Genomic DNA, 15,834 nt, shown 5'->3' with positions numbered 1-15,834 from the left:
ATTGTAAGCCCTATCGATACCAGCGACATACAAACTCAATATATCGCTCATACCTTTTCTCCCATTGAGCATCACTATTAAGTCTATCAGGTGGTTGAATTTGTTGTTAAAAGTGAACTTCACACATAAAAGCTGTTGGAATTATGAAAAAGGTGCTTGTTACGGGCGGTACTGGTCTTGTGGGCAATGCATTGCAGGCTATTATCGAAAATGAGCAGCCAAGCGACGAGGAATGGTTCTTTGCCGGCTCCAAAGATGCCGATTTGACGTTAGTGAATTTTGTTTGTACTTCACAATATTTGGCTTGACTTTTATAAACAATGCAGAAATCTGGCGGCCACGCAGGCACTTTTTGAGAAAGTGAAACCGACGCATGTTATACATTTGGCTGCCATGGTCGGGGGACTGTTTCACAATATGAACAACAATCTGGATTTCTTGGTAAAAAGGCGCCGCCTCAGCTGTTCGCAGAGCCTTCAATTTCATCTTATCTATTTCAGCGCAACAATTTGCTGATCAACGATCATGTGCTGCAAACGGCACATGAGCTGGGCTGCACAAAGGTTGTCTCCTGCCTGTCCACCTGCATTTTTCCGGACAAGACCACCTACCCCATCGATGAGACAATGGTGCACAACGGACCACCACACGCCTCCAACTATGGCTACTCGTATGCAAAGCGTTTGATAGACATACAGAATCACGCATATCATGACAAGTACGGACACTTGTATACATCTGTGATACCTTGCAACATATTCGGACCACACGACAATTATAAGCCCGAGGTGAGTCACGTCATACCGGGCATGATCAATCGCATGCACAAGCTGCGCACAGAGCAGCCGGAAACGCCCGAAAGCGAAAAGGTTTTCACAGTCTACGGCAGCGGCAAGCCATTGCGTCAGTTCATCTACTCCCTGGACTTGGCCAAGCTGATGATATGGGTGCTGCGGCACTACGACAGCGTTGAGCCAATTGTGCTCAGCGTGGATGAGTCGTCAGAGGTGACGATCTACGAAGTGGCAGAAGCCATAGCCAAGGCATTTAAGTTTAAGGTGAGCCATGGGCATCCGTAGCCAAAATAATTAATACGTTTAAAGTTCGGCTGTATTTTAAATGATGTCTTAAGCTTACTTATAAAGCTTATTGTTTTTCCAGGGTAAACTGGTCTGTGATACGAGCAAAGCAGATGGACAACATAAGAAGACGGCATCTAATGCCAAGCTGCGCAGCCTATTGCCGGACTTTAAGTTTACAGACTTCCAGGAAGCCATAGAGGCATCTGTGCTCTGGTATACGACCAACTACGATTTGGCTAGAAACTAATACATATATATATATATATATATATATATATATATATATATATATATATATATATATATATATATGTATTAGTTTCTAGCCAAATCGTAGTTCATATATATATATATATATATATATGAAATTGAATGTGATTTAAAGGAAGAACGAAAATATAAATGCGCGCATTTACGATATATCTAAATAATTTCTCTTTATTTAAAAATTAAATAAGAAGCTAAATTTAGATGCATAGACACTTTATACAACATGTTTAACATATTACATACATACATATTATACGATTTACGATATAGGAAAAAGCTTTAAATAACGGTAAATCTCGGTATTGGTGCTCTCATATGTGAAAGGGTGCACGGCTATAAGGATGATGTAGGGGTCAGGGGGCGTGGGCGGGTATCGCTTAAGCTAGGTACGCAGTAGAGTAAATGATAGAAAAAATCAAAAAAATATATTATTTCTTGTATAATCTCAATTTCTCTCAAAGGACTTGGAGGTTTGCGGTTCATCGTTGTTGTTTGATTTGAATGTGGTTGAATTTTGGGTTTCGTTCGTCCGTATTGTTCGTATTGGCAATTCATCGAGTTTGTCCGTAGAACCTAGGCTTATAATTAAATATTTTACAACTTGCTGGACTTCTATACCATTAAAATTGTTCACTTTGCTTATTTGAACTAAAATAGAAATAGATTCGAGAAGAAACGCTGGCAGTTAAAAACTCAAAGAAAGGTAAAGACAAAAGACACTTGTTTTGAATAAATTAGAAATGTGGACGGGGTAGATGTGGTGGAGTGGTTCGTGGTTTGGGATGGGATGGTGCTGCTGCTGGTCAGTGTGATGATGCGGGTGCTGGCGGTGCTTTCGGGAAGAGTGAAAAGAGTTTAACAGCAGCGCAAAGTTGGCTACATTAAAAATAGTTCAACTAAAAAAAAACACGTTTGCAACAGTTGAGCTGTCGCCCGATGGATTGATTGCTCAACATTCTGGATATCATCTTCCGTTTGTTGTACACTCGATTGGTTGGCTAAATCCTGTTCAGCGGCCCGAGGCGCCTCTAGAAGCGCTTCAGGAGCAGCGGCTTGCTGCGATCGGCAAATGCCTGATTGATCCATTTGATGTCTGGCTTGGCGAAGCGCACCGATTGATTCTCGCCGCAATTGTTCTCGCCGCTGTAGACGCCCTTGAGCTTGACATTGGAGCCGCTGCCGCAGGCCAGCGCGCTGCCCGCATCAAATTCGCAAGCATCGAACTTGGTGGCGCTGCAGACGCTGGTGCCGTCCGCGCCGCAATCGCTGCGCGCCTGCGTCGAGGTCTGGGTCACGTGCATAATGGCGCCCTCCTCATGAACTGTGGTGTGAGAGTTGCAAGGAATTAATCAAACTTGTCCATAGACTGGGCTGCTTTCTTCTTCTGGGCTTACTTGACAGCGCCTGCTTGCCCCAGCCGGTGGTCACGCACTGCTCGGACGCGCCGGGATCCTCGTCACTGATGCAGATGGGCTGAATGTGGGTGGCGAACTCGAAACGCTTGTCCAGGCGTACGATGGCCATGTCATTGGCTCTGGTCGAGGGATCGTATGCGGGATGCACGTCAATGGTCTTGGCACCCACCAGCTGGAAGGGCAGCGGCTCGTTGGTGCTGCCCAGTTCCCATTCGCCGGCCTTGATGCGCACATCGTTGACGGGCACGCTGCAGCGGCAGGGCGAGTATTGTAATCTTCTAGAGACTAGAGACTAGATAAAAAAGGAAACTTACCCGTCCACACAGCTGGCCGTGGTAAGCACGAACTCGTCTCCAATGATGGCGCCGCCGCAGAGCAGGGTCTTGCTTGACTCGCGCAGAATCATCGCCTGCCATGGGATCTCGGCGAAGTTGGCATCAATATCCTTAACGCCCGTGGGCTTGGTGCTGCAAATATCAAATCGGACGAGGAAGAAAGTTAAGCAACTGTTCCAGGTTAGTTTCCAAAAGGTATCGCCGCTTACCGCTTGTTGCGGGTGGCGCAAACGCCGGCGAGATTGACGGGCCAGGGATCGACATAGTTGGGATCGCGACAGCACTTGCCGGGCGCACCATTGTCGGGCAGCAGGCAGTCGGTGAGCGGCACACGGAAGGCGGCCTCCATGGGGCTCAGCTGCAGGGGCGTATCGCTCAGCACGCCAATGGCATTGCAATAGTTCTCCGGGCTGCAGACAAGCGCTGAGGCGCACTTGGCATAGTGCTTGGGCAAATCGGCGGCACCGGGCGTAGGGAAGATCTGGGGCGAGAGCTGATCCTCGCCGCGGTACACGGGCTTCTCATTGGACGGCTGTGGCACACGGTCCGGCTCATATCGTGGCGGCTGCGTGGGACGCGGCTCGCGGTGTGGAATCTCGTTGACAGACACGGGCGGCAAGTACTCATTGGTGGGGCGACGCGTCGGCGCCTGTGTGGGCTGTGGACGGTACGCAGGCTGAGTGGGTGCGGGCTGCTCGGGCTGTGGACGGTACGGCTGCTGCGTGGGCTGCGGGCGGTAGGGCTGCTGTGTGGGCTGCGGACGGTACGGCGGCTGCGTGGGCTGTGGGCGGTACGGCTGCTGCGTGGGCTGTGGGCGTGTCGGCTGCGGAGCGCGTGTCTGTGTTGGCTGCGGCTGATAGATGGGCCGGCGAGTGGTTTGCGGTGGCAAATAATCAACCACGGGACGACGTGTGGTTGTGGGCGGCAGATACTCATTGGTGGGACGTGGGGCAGGCGCAGTTGTGGGCTGTGGCCGATAGGCGGGCTGTGTGGTGCGCACGGCGGGCACGGTGGGATTGGTGGGCAGCGGGAATGTCTTCTCGGGCAGGTTGAAAATGTAGCCATCCTCGGTCAGCGTAGTCGATGGCATGCGGCAGCAAATCTCCGGCTCATAGCAACGATTTGCCTGAAAGAAACAAAAAGGCGAGAGACAGATATTATAAATTTGCCAAGCAAGAGAGGGAGGGCACACACAAATTAGCAATGGGCGGAGAGTCAAAGCCGTGTCTGGGTCGTGCTTTGGAGTCCATGAGGCAGCGCATTAAATTACCAGCAACAAGCGACTGGCAACTGCTGCCAACCACTCGACTGTTGAGCACGGCAACCCGCTCATTAAAATGGCCAATGCTGCCTGTCAATTGTTTTGCTTGTTTTTTTTTTTCTATTTTTTTTTTCGTGTGCTGCAGCCTCTTCTTTTGCTTTTGAATCTGGTGTTAATGTTAACCCAGAAATTTGCAGTTTCATGGTGCAATCTATGCGGCAAGAAAACGTTTCAAAACGTTTCAATTGCTGCGGCAGTTGCTGTGTCAAGTTTGTCGCCTAAGTCTTTTGCTCGCTGGCAACACCTACACACACACTAACACACACACACACATTGTCTATTAATTTGCTTATTTATATGCTAAAATCTCCAACAATTATTGCAAACGGAAAACATTTGAGAAACTTTGTGGGTGCGTGACAAAACAAAAAAAAAAAAACAAAAAAAATGATCAAATAAATAAAAGACAAACAAAAACAAATTGATGACTAAATTGTGTAAAAATCATTTATGAAAATCGAATGAATAAATAACACGTCTAGACACATATTAATAAAATGAATATTAATATTAATATAAATGTGCACATTAACGGCTTCATTCAGCGGCAATTAGTCGGTTCTACAATCAAAGTGCCGCTACACAAAAATTACACAAATTATGGAAACAAAAAATGTTTATACATAAGAAAAGAATACACGAAAATCTATAAGGGACGTGACGTAGCTTAAATACTCTTTCTGTTAGGCGAGGTATTTTATTGTTTAAGAATTTGTTTGTAGTATACTTGATATTAATTTTATATATTGTATTATTCCGTTAGCTTAAACAAAAAGCTAGCTCATAAAACAAATGAATATTCCAAGCAATTTTTTCTTTGTCAGCTAACAGCTGAGATTTGTATTGAAGCTTGACAGAGCTGCTTAATAAATAGTTAAATATGCAATTTTTATTTTATTTATGCATACTAGAAGAAAAAAGAAATCAACTTGTTAAAATGTAACAAATATTTATAATGTTTGTTTTGGCGAATTTCTCTTATATTTACTTATTTACAGGCTCAAGTTAATAAATATAAATATCATATAATTATATAGAATAATAATCAATTTAAATATATTTTATATAATTGCCTTGCACAAAGCTATCTGTAGCAGGTCATAAGCAAAGCTTTAAAAGATGCGCAATCCATATGCCTTGGGCATTTTATAAAGTTGTTGACATTTGCAGCAGACTTAGAAAACAATCTCTATTAATAGTACTTGTGCCTCTGCACTTCTAGCTCAGCTTATTTTTCACTTAATTTTTTGTTCCGCAAATTTACAGATTACAATTATTATTATTTTCAACACCTCGCATTTGCATGAAAGAGGGGGGGGGGGGGGGGGGGGGGGGGGGGGGGGGGGGGGAACTGGTTCTTGATTGTCGCAATGCTTACGCAATCGTAATGTTTGTATGGCCGCCCACAAAAGAATTGAATTGTAAATTCTTGAAAAACAAATTCAAAAACCAAGCAAAAATTAAACAGATCCCAAGCCGGAGCTCTTCGCACGGCCGCGTTGTCAACGTTGCGACCTTCTGTTTTATTGTTTTCGCGCAATTTGTAACTCATAATTCAAGCAGCAGACGACAGACAGCAGCTGCTACCGCGGGGCGTGCGAAAAAACAATAATAATCAAAATAAAAAAAAGATAAAAACAAGCAAGAATAAGGAAAAAAAAAACAAAAAATAATGTGCACATTTGTTAAAAATTAAGCGAAAAGCGTACAGCGACAGGCCGTCGAGATGCGTCGGATGACAAATTAATAATTATAATTAAATGGGGGAATGCGTCGCTTCCGCTGGCCAAGGCTTGGCCTAAATTTGCAAGACGTTGTCGCATGTGGTCCGGTTGTCCTTCCTGGCTGCCTTAATTTCTTATCATTATCATTATCATTAGTTGACCCTCTGGCATAATTTTCATCAATTAAGCGTTAATCAAATGTTATCTTAATGTAGACATCACTCAATGACCAATGAGCATTAAGCATAAAGCAAGAGACGCACGCATTAAATTTTATGTAATACACGTTATCATTAAAAAACAAAAAACCGCTACAACAATGCGAAACTGGCATATTTTTTGTTGTTGTTGTTGTTGTTGATCAATGACAAGCTGCAGGCAGCAGGCAGCAGGCAGCGGGTAGCAGCTCTCAGCTTCCACTTGATTGCCGATTAAGTCGCGTCTCTTGCTTTCTTGCTTATGATCAATCATTTTGCAGCTTCAAGATAACAACAGCGACAACAACAACAACCACAACAACAACAACAACAACAAGAACAGCAAGCCGAAGCTACTTGTACGGGCGACAGCAACAATGACGCCAAAATGCTTTTAATAAATTTTGTTGGCCATACAACTTGTTCGTTGTTGTTGTTGCTTGTCTCAGTTGCGGCGCGCTGCAATTTGTTAATAATGTTGCAATTACAATAAGTATATGAAATTTTATGAAATTTATTTTAATGCCATTGCTAAGCGAGCCAAGCCAAGCCAGGCGCGGCAGCTGTTCCCTGAGCCAAGCAAAAGACGAAACAAAACAAATGACTTAGGCAACGAACTGACCAAAGGCTAATAGTACATAAAGTCATGTTGGCAATGACACTAGCTTAAAATGGCACTTGATTATTAGATTAAGGTAAAAAAATGTTCAAAAGCACAGAGTGTAAAAGTGAGGAGGGAGCAGGGCGGAGAGAGAAGGCAGGCAAATACGCGAGGGCCTTGCGCTAAATTAAATTATTAGGCTATGCAATTAAACATTTAATAGATCTTAAATCTTTTATAAGCTTTTTAATTACACTCTATATCATATAAAACTTCATGAGGCAGTGTTGGTAAATGGCTTAGAAAGTTGTGAAAATGTGCTTTGTTTTAATGTAAGAAATCGAAACCATTTGAAAAGCTTTCTATATGTGCTCTATATTATTAAGAATTATTTTTGTTAGTGTTGTTTTATTATAAAAAATTGTAAATCTCTTTTTATATGCACGCTATATTCTAAAAAATTATTATTGACAGTGTTGGTAAATAGTAAAAAGAAAAGAGTGAAAAAGCTCTCTCTGTTAGATTTTGTGCATAGTTAAAAAATAAGCGAAAAGGCTCCTTGATTTTTTTTTTTAAAATATATCAAATAAAATATAAAAATATATTATATAAAATATAAAAATATTTCATACAAAGTATTATATTTAGTATCTACTTATAACTTATCAAAAATGAATTAATTAAGCTGAAATATATTAATTCATGCTGCTTTTGAACTCTAACATCTCATGCTGCTTCCCAGATGAATCTTGAAATGAAGCTATTGCATTTTTCAACTACTGTCATTAGAGCTTGGAGATGGGCTGTTCATTTGTAACTGAAGCCTGGCTCTCGAGTGTTCGCTTGGAAATGTCAAGTGTTCTTCTGGTGCCTTATGTAAAATACAAATTTATGACACAAATGTTTCGCGAAATTGTTTTTTATGACAGCGTTAATGTGGCAAATACCACAGCATTAAATTCCTCGATCTTGTAGTTGTATCAATGTAATTTTTTTTTCTTTTATAAGCTTTGGCAATTTATGCGCCTATAAAAAATACCAAAAATATATTGAATCTGTGTGTTTATTAGCTTTTGGCCTCTTGCAACTGATGCCAGGTTCGGTACGGCCCGGCTTGGCCCGGCCCGGCCCTGATGTGCATTGAGCTGTCGGATAGCATTTAATGGCCCAAGTTTGTCGCTTAAGTCTTTTGTTTATGCAACATCTTCTAAGCCATAAATAATGCATGTCCGCTAAAACAGAAAATTTATAGCGCAAGCCAACTAGATGGCGTATAAATTAAATCAAATTTGTATCGGCTTTGAGTGCTATTAATTATGTGGCCAGCGGAGCTTGAAGTGTTATTAAAGTCTCATATAAATTATATATAAGCGCGCATATCTATAACAGAAATCATTGATAATGATATGCATGCATTCAAAGATCCCCCCGAACCATAATAATAATTATTATAATTGAGCTTCAAGCCCAAAGACAGACAAAGAAATACCAAATATATAAGCACAAAAAATATAAACAAAATCAATAAATACAAAGACAAAAAAAAAAAAAACAAAAAACAACAAAATGTTAAACGCTGTCAACGACTGCTTGGCGAAGTCTGGCGCCCCGCAAAGCCTCTGGCTGTCTCCGACTACGACCTAGACCTTGAAGTTGTTGTAGTTGTCGTCATCATCATCATCATCGTCAGCATCATCTGCATCATCAACATCATCATCATTATTGTCAGTGGTGTTGTTTGCTGCGTGCCTACTCGTCATGCTCTGTTTGCTGTGTTAGCCTTTTGTTGCTTTTGTCTGTCTTACGGTATTTGCCTTCTCAACATGACAGTCAGCTGCCCATATGACTGTCTACAGTAAAAGCTTAAATAACGCAACACTTATGACAGCAAATCTAGGTAAAACAATAAAAACCCCAAATGCCTGCCAAACGGAATGCTAGGTCAGTAGTTGGGTTCAATGCAAAGACCCCATTGGTCAAGTTTTGCTCAGATTTCTATACGAAATTGGAGAGTTTGCAAAAATTTGAATGCTATTTGCCTGGCCAATCAATCAAATTTATTTTAAAGCCTCAAACAATTAGAAAGGGAAGCCTAATGTGCCCTAATGAGGTCTAGTCTGTTTAGAGCCTGCAGAAAAAACCTAACGACTGTCTTACGTTTTAATCTCGCTAGGATTTTCCTAACAAATATATATGCTAAATGGATTTTTCTCTGGTTCATGCTTTATTTGAAAAAATGCATAAAATTAAAAAGATAAATTCATTAAATTAAATATTTGCTATTCATAAGTCAGTTTATATCCTAAACTAGATCAGGGAAAAAAATTTCGAATTTAGTACATTAACAAATATGAATGCTAAAGTAATCCTCTAATGGATTTTTGAATACAAGCTTTAGGCATTTTAAAATAATAATCGAATTAAACCAACATTTGTAAATCTATTTGAATGAAATAGTTGAATGTTAAATTGTTGCAATATTTGAATGAAATTGTTGTTGGAATTTGATGGGCTATTTTTAAATTTCAAATGAAATATGTCTTTTATGCATAGTATATAATTGAAGCATGTCGCATTAATTCTTAAGCTCTATTACTCTCTATTAAAATACTTGGATGCAATAAATTAAATATAATTTACTATGTTAAATGTCAGTAAACAAGGTTTATCCGTAGCTTAAAATTTGTCAAAGTTGCAAGTGTTAAACCGGCTCGTTGAATACAAAAAAAAAAATTAACGATGAAAAATACAACATTTCGTTTTACATAAATTACATGAAACTGGAACTAAAAAATAATATGTACACTAAAAATTGAGTTCACGCAATGCAGCATGTTACAAAATGTAAAACATGCAACATGCACAGCACACAGTACCGCAGCCCAAATGATAAATGGCCATAATGAAAATATGCGCCATAATCATCTACATAATTATACGATGCTATTTATATGGCTGGAGAAGTCGTTTAGTTCAGTTGGTCAGCTGGTCAGCTGGTCAGAGGAGGATCCATTAAAAAGGCAGCGAATGCACGTTATCAATAAGCTTGGCAAATGCTGAAACTTAAAGGTCGGTCAATAGCCGATATGGGCACAGTGGGCATGCGTGGCATGTGGCATGTAAACATGAATTGATCAGATATGCGCGCAGCAAGAGAGAGAGAGGGAGAGAGCGAGAGGAAGAGGGAGAGCGTGCCTAGGCCTAGGCCACAGTGTGGCCTCTCCCGATGCAACGCTTGACAGAGAGGGTTGCCGTACGACCTTGCAATGTTGCATTCCGCGCATTTTTCACTGTTAAACTACTTAAGTTATTTTTGCCTCTTCGCACTCTTGTAAATTAGGTATACATTGCGGCAACTGGTTCGTCTGTTGCTGTTGCCGTTGCTTGTTGTCCCCAGCGTGCATTTTGTAGCATGCCACGCAATTGGCGTCAATGCCTGCATAACTTAACGAGTTCGAGGCACCTTTTTGGTGCGTAATTGTTGCTGGGCCTGGTCGCAGCCAGCTGCCAGCTCGCTCCCCTCTCTGTCGAGGCAAATTATGAGGCTGCGGCCCACCGAAATGAGCAGCCAGCAAAAACAAAAAAAACTGAATAAGAAAACATCAACTGGCTGAAACGATTTCAGTTTTAAGTGCGTGGCTGCAACAGGCGCTGCTGCAACATAATTCACTTGCTGTGCTGATTTTTTTCTCTTTTTTTTTCTGTTTATTTTTTGCGTGCAACAACCGGCAACGGGCAACGGGCAACAAGAGCGTTGAGTACGCAACTGACCCGTTTTGTTGGCCATTGCATGTAAACAAATTATGCAATTGCAATGCCAGCCCGGTCTGAATAAATCTGCAAGTGCCTGTTGCCATCTCTTTCCTCTGTCCGCCTCTAGCTGTCTCTTTCACCTGGCTAGTATTCTGGTAGGCCGTAATTTAACACTTTTTTGGCTTGAATGCATTTCATGCACATTGCTCGTAAGTTCAACTGCATTCCATTGCTTGATTGCCACTTGACGGCATCAAGTTCGTTGCCTGAGTCTTTCGTTTTGACATTGCCACTGGCTGCAGCCTCTCGCGCGGACTCGGACTCGAGCTTGGGCAATGTCATCGTATTACTATGTAAATCAGATACATTTTCACTATATGTAAATCATTTGTAGCTAAAAAGCAGCTTGTGTTATTTATTTCAAGCTAAAAGCTTGAATGTGGCTAAATGCAGCAACAATTCAAGAGTTAAGTCGGATATAGTGAAAGCTGGAAATTCTCAAAATTTCGTATTTAAATTGAAGTTATTATTTTTTTGAATTCAAATAAACTCTTTGATTGAAATACAAACTGTGTGAGAACATGACTAGGGCAAATAACTAATAATATAGATGAAATAGTGAAAAACTTATTCACAAAATATAAAATGAAGTTAAACTTTATAAAAGCCAAAAAAAAAGATATAGATTTCTATATGGGCGCAGTGCTAGCTTTATATAAATATTATATAACAAAATCTAGATTTCATTTGCAATTATTATATTTCAATTATATTGAATTTACTATTGATTCCAATTTAAAACTCCTGTGCTGTAAGCTTTTAAGCACGAATATTAGATGACAATTGTAGCTGACACGCCTCACTCCCACGCCGCGATGAGACTTATCTCAGCGGGTTCTAGCTGATGTCGTGTCAAAGCCGATTTGAAATCTCGGATTGCAAAGGCGGACAATTCGTCATTTCACAGAATTTGATGCGAACAAGAAAAAAACAACCAAATAGATCAAAAGTTGAGTGCAATTTGCATCTAGTTACAGATACAACAACAACAACAACAATCAGCAACAACAAAAGAATATTTTGCTTCAAAATGTAAACTAATTGTGTGCTAATCAGCTGCATCTGTAACTGTTGTGGGTTTTTCCAGCTGCTGCTGCTGCTGCCGCTGGCTGCTGCAGTTGCAGTTGCAGTTGCTTGTGAAATGTGCTGCGATTGCTGCATTTAACTGCGGAACGCTTTGTTTTCGGGGCATCTCATCATTGGCACATCCAAATGCGATTTTATGCAGTTGTTGGGTTTTTTCTAATGCTTTTTCGGCTGCTCACAAACAACAACAACAACAACAAAAAACTTGATATTTTTGATACGCCCAGATCATTTTCCGGTGCTAATGATTATTTTTTGTGTGTGTGCGTGTGTGTTGCTCAAGTTGAGCCAATTAAACGGTTTGGGTCTGACAAATGGTTTATCACAACTTACCCCCTGCTTTTTCACATAGTTGATGGCGCTGATTTCACCATTGCGACAATCTTGCGGCGCCACACAATCCGAATCACGTGGACAGGTGGCATACGGCACGGGCGTGGTTGTTGTGGTTGTTGTCGTCGTTGTGGCCGGTGGTCGGTAAGTGCAGCAGATGTTTGATTCGGGATTGCAGTTCTGCAAGCATAGAGCAAAATGGTCACGTTTAAAATCAGATGAAATGAGAGAAATTTATAAAATTCACATACATTTGCTTAAGAAACCAAGTCTTAAATTCAATATTGATCGATGTTTTGATAGTGGAATGATATATCAAGAAAAAAGAAAGATAAACTTGCTCTACATATGGTATAGGAGAATATATGTTTGAAATCTGAAGTCTTTAGATATTGTAGAATCGAGGCCGACGCGTTCATACAGACGGACAGACGAACAGAAGGATATGGCTATATCGATCTTTAAATAGTTACAGGTCCTACAAACGAATGACTGAGGCAACGAACTTGTCATAGCTGTGCACTCAAACTTAATGCTTATACAACTCCTCATATCTATGTCTTCAAACTTAATTTTCATATAATATGTCTTCTTTAATATGTGATGATAAGTTTTAAAATTATTTGTTGCAACTAAATTTACATAGACCATAAAAATCCAAAGACTGAGGAAACAAACCTGTTTCAGGCAATAGCTACCCATTCAAAAGCATAAAAAAAAACTGAAGCTAATTTGATATATGATATCCTTTCTTAACGTATATTTTTATAGCTATTAAAACGAATGACTTAGGCAACGAACCTACAGAAATTACATAACTGTCTGTTACAGCCAAAAGCTGAAGTCTTAGGCTTAGGCAAAATGTTTTTTACAGCATATCCTTAGATGTTGTATTTTTATGGCCCATTCAACGATGGCTATGAAATATCCTGTATTTTTCTTTAATTTGTGTAGGCAATAAAAACACAAATGACTGCTGCAACGAACTTGGCAAATGACAGATACAAAGCTTACTGTCCACTTGCCTTGTCGCACAATCAATCAATGTGTTTAGTAGCCGCGTACTTGACCAACACTGTTAGCCATAAAGTTGCCACTCGTTGGCATCGGCATTAATTAAGCGGCCTAAACGATCGTTGCTGCTACTGCTGCGACTGCGACTGTTGCAGCAATTGTTGTTGCAGTCGCCTCTGGCAAAAGGTCAGCAAAGCGGCCATTGCAGTTGCATAAATGATGTGTTAAAATAATGTCCAAACAAATGCCGCCTATGCTGCGCTTTTTCTTGCCACAGTCTTCAGCTACTTTTTATTATCTTTTAGCCTCTTGTTGGCATTGCAGCATTTGCATTGAACTTTGCCGCCTTCATTCAACGGTTTTATGTGATTCTAATGGAACCTTCGCAACGCCTCGCCAATGCTGGCTAATTTGTTTAAGCCAAACGTCCAGCTGGCATTTGAACAATTGTAAATTAATAATAATAATCATGTTAGCTGGCTGCGGGCCAGAAGTTCAAGAATTACCAAGGTGCTTCTTCTGCTAGGCTTTTTTTTTCTTGGTTTTTGCGTCTTGCTTGACAGCAGCTACAGAAGCCTCACAGTAGCCAAAGGCGTGCTTTAGACGTATATGCAAATCAATTAGCTTGGCCATGCGATTTCTTAAATGCAGCATTAACATGGCTTAAATAGCGCTGGCTCAAGATTGAGCCATTAATCTTAATTATGCAATTCACTCAATATTGAACTCATTTCCTAGGCAAACATAACCAGTTCAAAGATGAACTGTAGCACGCTATATATATGTATATATATATATATGGGTCTGATACCATATCAATCAAGCTGCGGCTCGCTGGCTTTCAGGCCAAATTGATTTCTGGCTAATTTATGTTCACATTTTACAGCCTCACGAAACACAAAACACACGCTTAAGCTATATATTTATAGATAGAAAAAAACAAATAATCGAACGAATCGACCTTGGGTAATAAAACGCTGATCACTAGACACGCTCAAATCGGTATTCGAAAACTAGAAATTCTTGTCAAGGCACATGTAGAACATCAGTTTTATGTAGGGCCTCGGCGTAGTAGCACAGTCCAATCATTTAAATCACGACTGACAAATTTATGAAACGCTTTTATAAGCATAAAAATAAAACACAAAACTTAATGACTGTGAAGCACTTTAAGCTTTGTTTAAAGTTGAAAGTAAAGCCTGAACTAGCTTGTATAATAAATGCTAAAACATCTGGCTTAAGCACACATATTCTGCTGGGGCAGCAGCATGTTAGAATACTCTACGAGGCATTTGTTTCTCAGGTTTCAGGATAACATTAACATGTTAGGCGCGCACGTGTGTACGCCGGGCTAGACTCTGAACTGAACTATTCCCGTCAAACCGGATGACTAGCTGCACGGGTTCAGTTGGTTATCTTAAATTGGGGGGTTTTCAGCGCACAGGTTGTTCAACCTTTTTTTTAAACAAACGGAACGTGTGCGGCGTTTTTGACGTAAGTCCAAACACTGTTAAATTTGTGAATAATCATAAAAATAAGCGGCACACAGCACTTGACATCATCGTGCTGAGAATTTTTCCTGAGCATTGATTGTTGTGCTTTTTTTTTTATGTATTCAACTTTAATTGCTTGTGTGCGCAAATTATATTCTAAAATTCGCACAAATATTTGGCTTGTTTATTGACTTAAGATCTTTGGCATGCTGTGTGCTAATAATAATGAGCGCTAATGAAAGAAGCAACAAAAATGTGAGGTATTTCGACAAATATAAATATATTATTGTATTATGGATTCCCTTAAGCGCAAAGCTGTGAATTGTTCAGGAAATGCAAACAAATCGAAAATCGAAATGGAGAAGAAATAAAAAAAAAACAATTGGCATAACTCGCACTGTTGACTATGTCAAAGTCAAGTTTACACACAAGTTGTTAGCCGACTGCCTAATTTGGCCAAAAGCACAGAGACAAACACAATGTTGTGACTCAGTGCGTTGCGACGCCCACGCGTTAAATATTTGTCTAACGATTTGGCTCTTTGTCTATTGACCAGGCGCGAATTGGTCAACATTTGTGGTCTGCAAATATATTTGCCAGCTGCCCGTTATAGATACATAGATGGTTAAAGTACACGTGGTTGCCATTGACTGATAATCATTGGCATTATTTTAATTACCAATTGTAGCTTGGCTTTAATCAACTCAATAATCTGGTGCTAGTCAATTAATTTAAGCAATCGACAGCGTTCAGCTCTTAAATACAGCTATTAATAGTCGCACTTATTATAGACATTCTTTCGATTTCCAGGTTCATTGCTCTAAGCCGCTTTAATGACCAAATTCCAGCAGCTGAGCTGCCCATTTCGAACCACACTAAATTAAGCCTTATTAGCTACGGCTAATCAACATGTTTCGTAGCCAAAACGCGCGTGTGCTCCGCACATTTAGCTTAAATATGTTATTTATAATTTATTATTTAGAACCATATTTTTAAACGCTATTGCTAATTAAATTGAATAAAAATGCTTGAAATGCACACTTAAAATTCACATTAAACTGCGTATATACATATATCTTTTGACTATATTTGTTTATTCAAACAAACATGGCTTGAGCTACACATTTTTGTTTATAGACAAAAAATAAAG

General features: G+C 40.2%; 2 protein-coding genes across 3 annotated transcripts in view; one reads left to right on the top strand and one right to left on the bottom strand.

The window, feature by feature from the left end:
• The first annotated feature begins 73 nt into the window (after positions 1–73).
• Positions 74–1,329, top strand: LOC115760757 (probable GDP-L-fucose synthase). The gene is made up of 4 exons (XM_030702236.1): positions 74–268; positions 327–441; positions 501–1,058; positions 1,162–1,329. The coding sequence occupies exons 1-4, from the start codon at positions 144–146 to the stop codon at positions 1,327–1,329; spliced, it is 966 nt and encodes a 321-aa protein (XP_030558096.1). The 5' UTR covers positions 74–143.
• Positions 1,330–1,521: 192 nt separating this feature from the next.
• The window catches only part of LOC115760867 (inactive serine protease scarface), an 84,868-nt gene continuing 70,555 nt past the window's right edge, over positions 1,522–15,834 (bottom strand). For both annotated transcript variants that reach the window (XM_030702423.1, XM_030702424.1), the window contains 5 exons: positions 12,178–12,357; positions 3,312–4,228; positions 3,082–3,234; positions 2,747–3,015; positions 1,522–2,673 (listed from right to left, as the gene is read on the bottom strand). In XM_030702423.1, coding sequence (XP_030558283.1) covers positions 2,381–2,673; positions 2,747–3,015; positions 3,082–3,234; positions 3,312–4,228; positions 12,178–12,357 — 1,812 coding nt within the window. In that variant the 3' untranslated portion in view covers positions 1,522–2,380. The remainder of the gene's footprint in view (positions 2,674–2,746; positions 3,016–3,081; positions 3,235–3,311; positions 4,229–12,177; positions 12,358–15,834) is intronic.

The sequence above is a fragment of the Drosophila novamexicana genome, unplaced genomic scaffold, assembly GCF_003285875.2.
Source record: "Drosophila novamexicana strain 15010-1031.04,08,12 unplaced genomic scaffold, DnovRS2.1 tig00000462-arrow-pilon, whole genome shotgun sequence".
NCBI lineage: Eukaryota > Metazoa > Arthropoda > Insecta > Diptera > Drosophilidae > Drosophila > Drosophila novamexicana.
The sequence above is the reverse complement of the archived record's forward strand: the minus strand, read 5'-3'. Positions and strand labels throughout refer to the sequence as shown.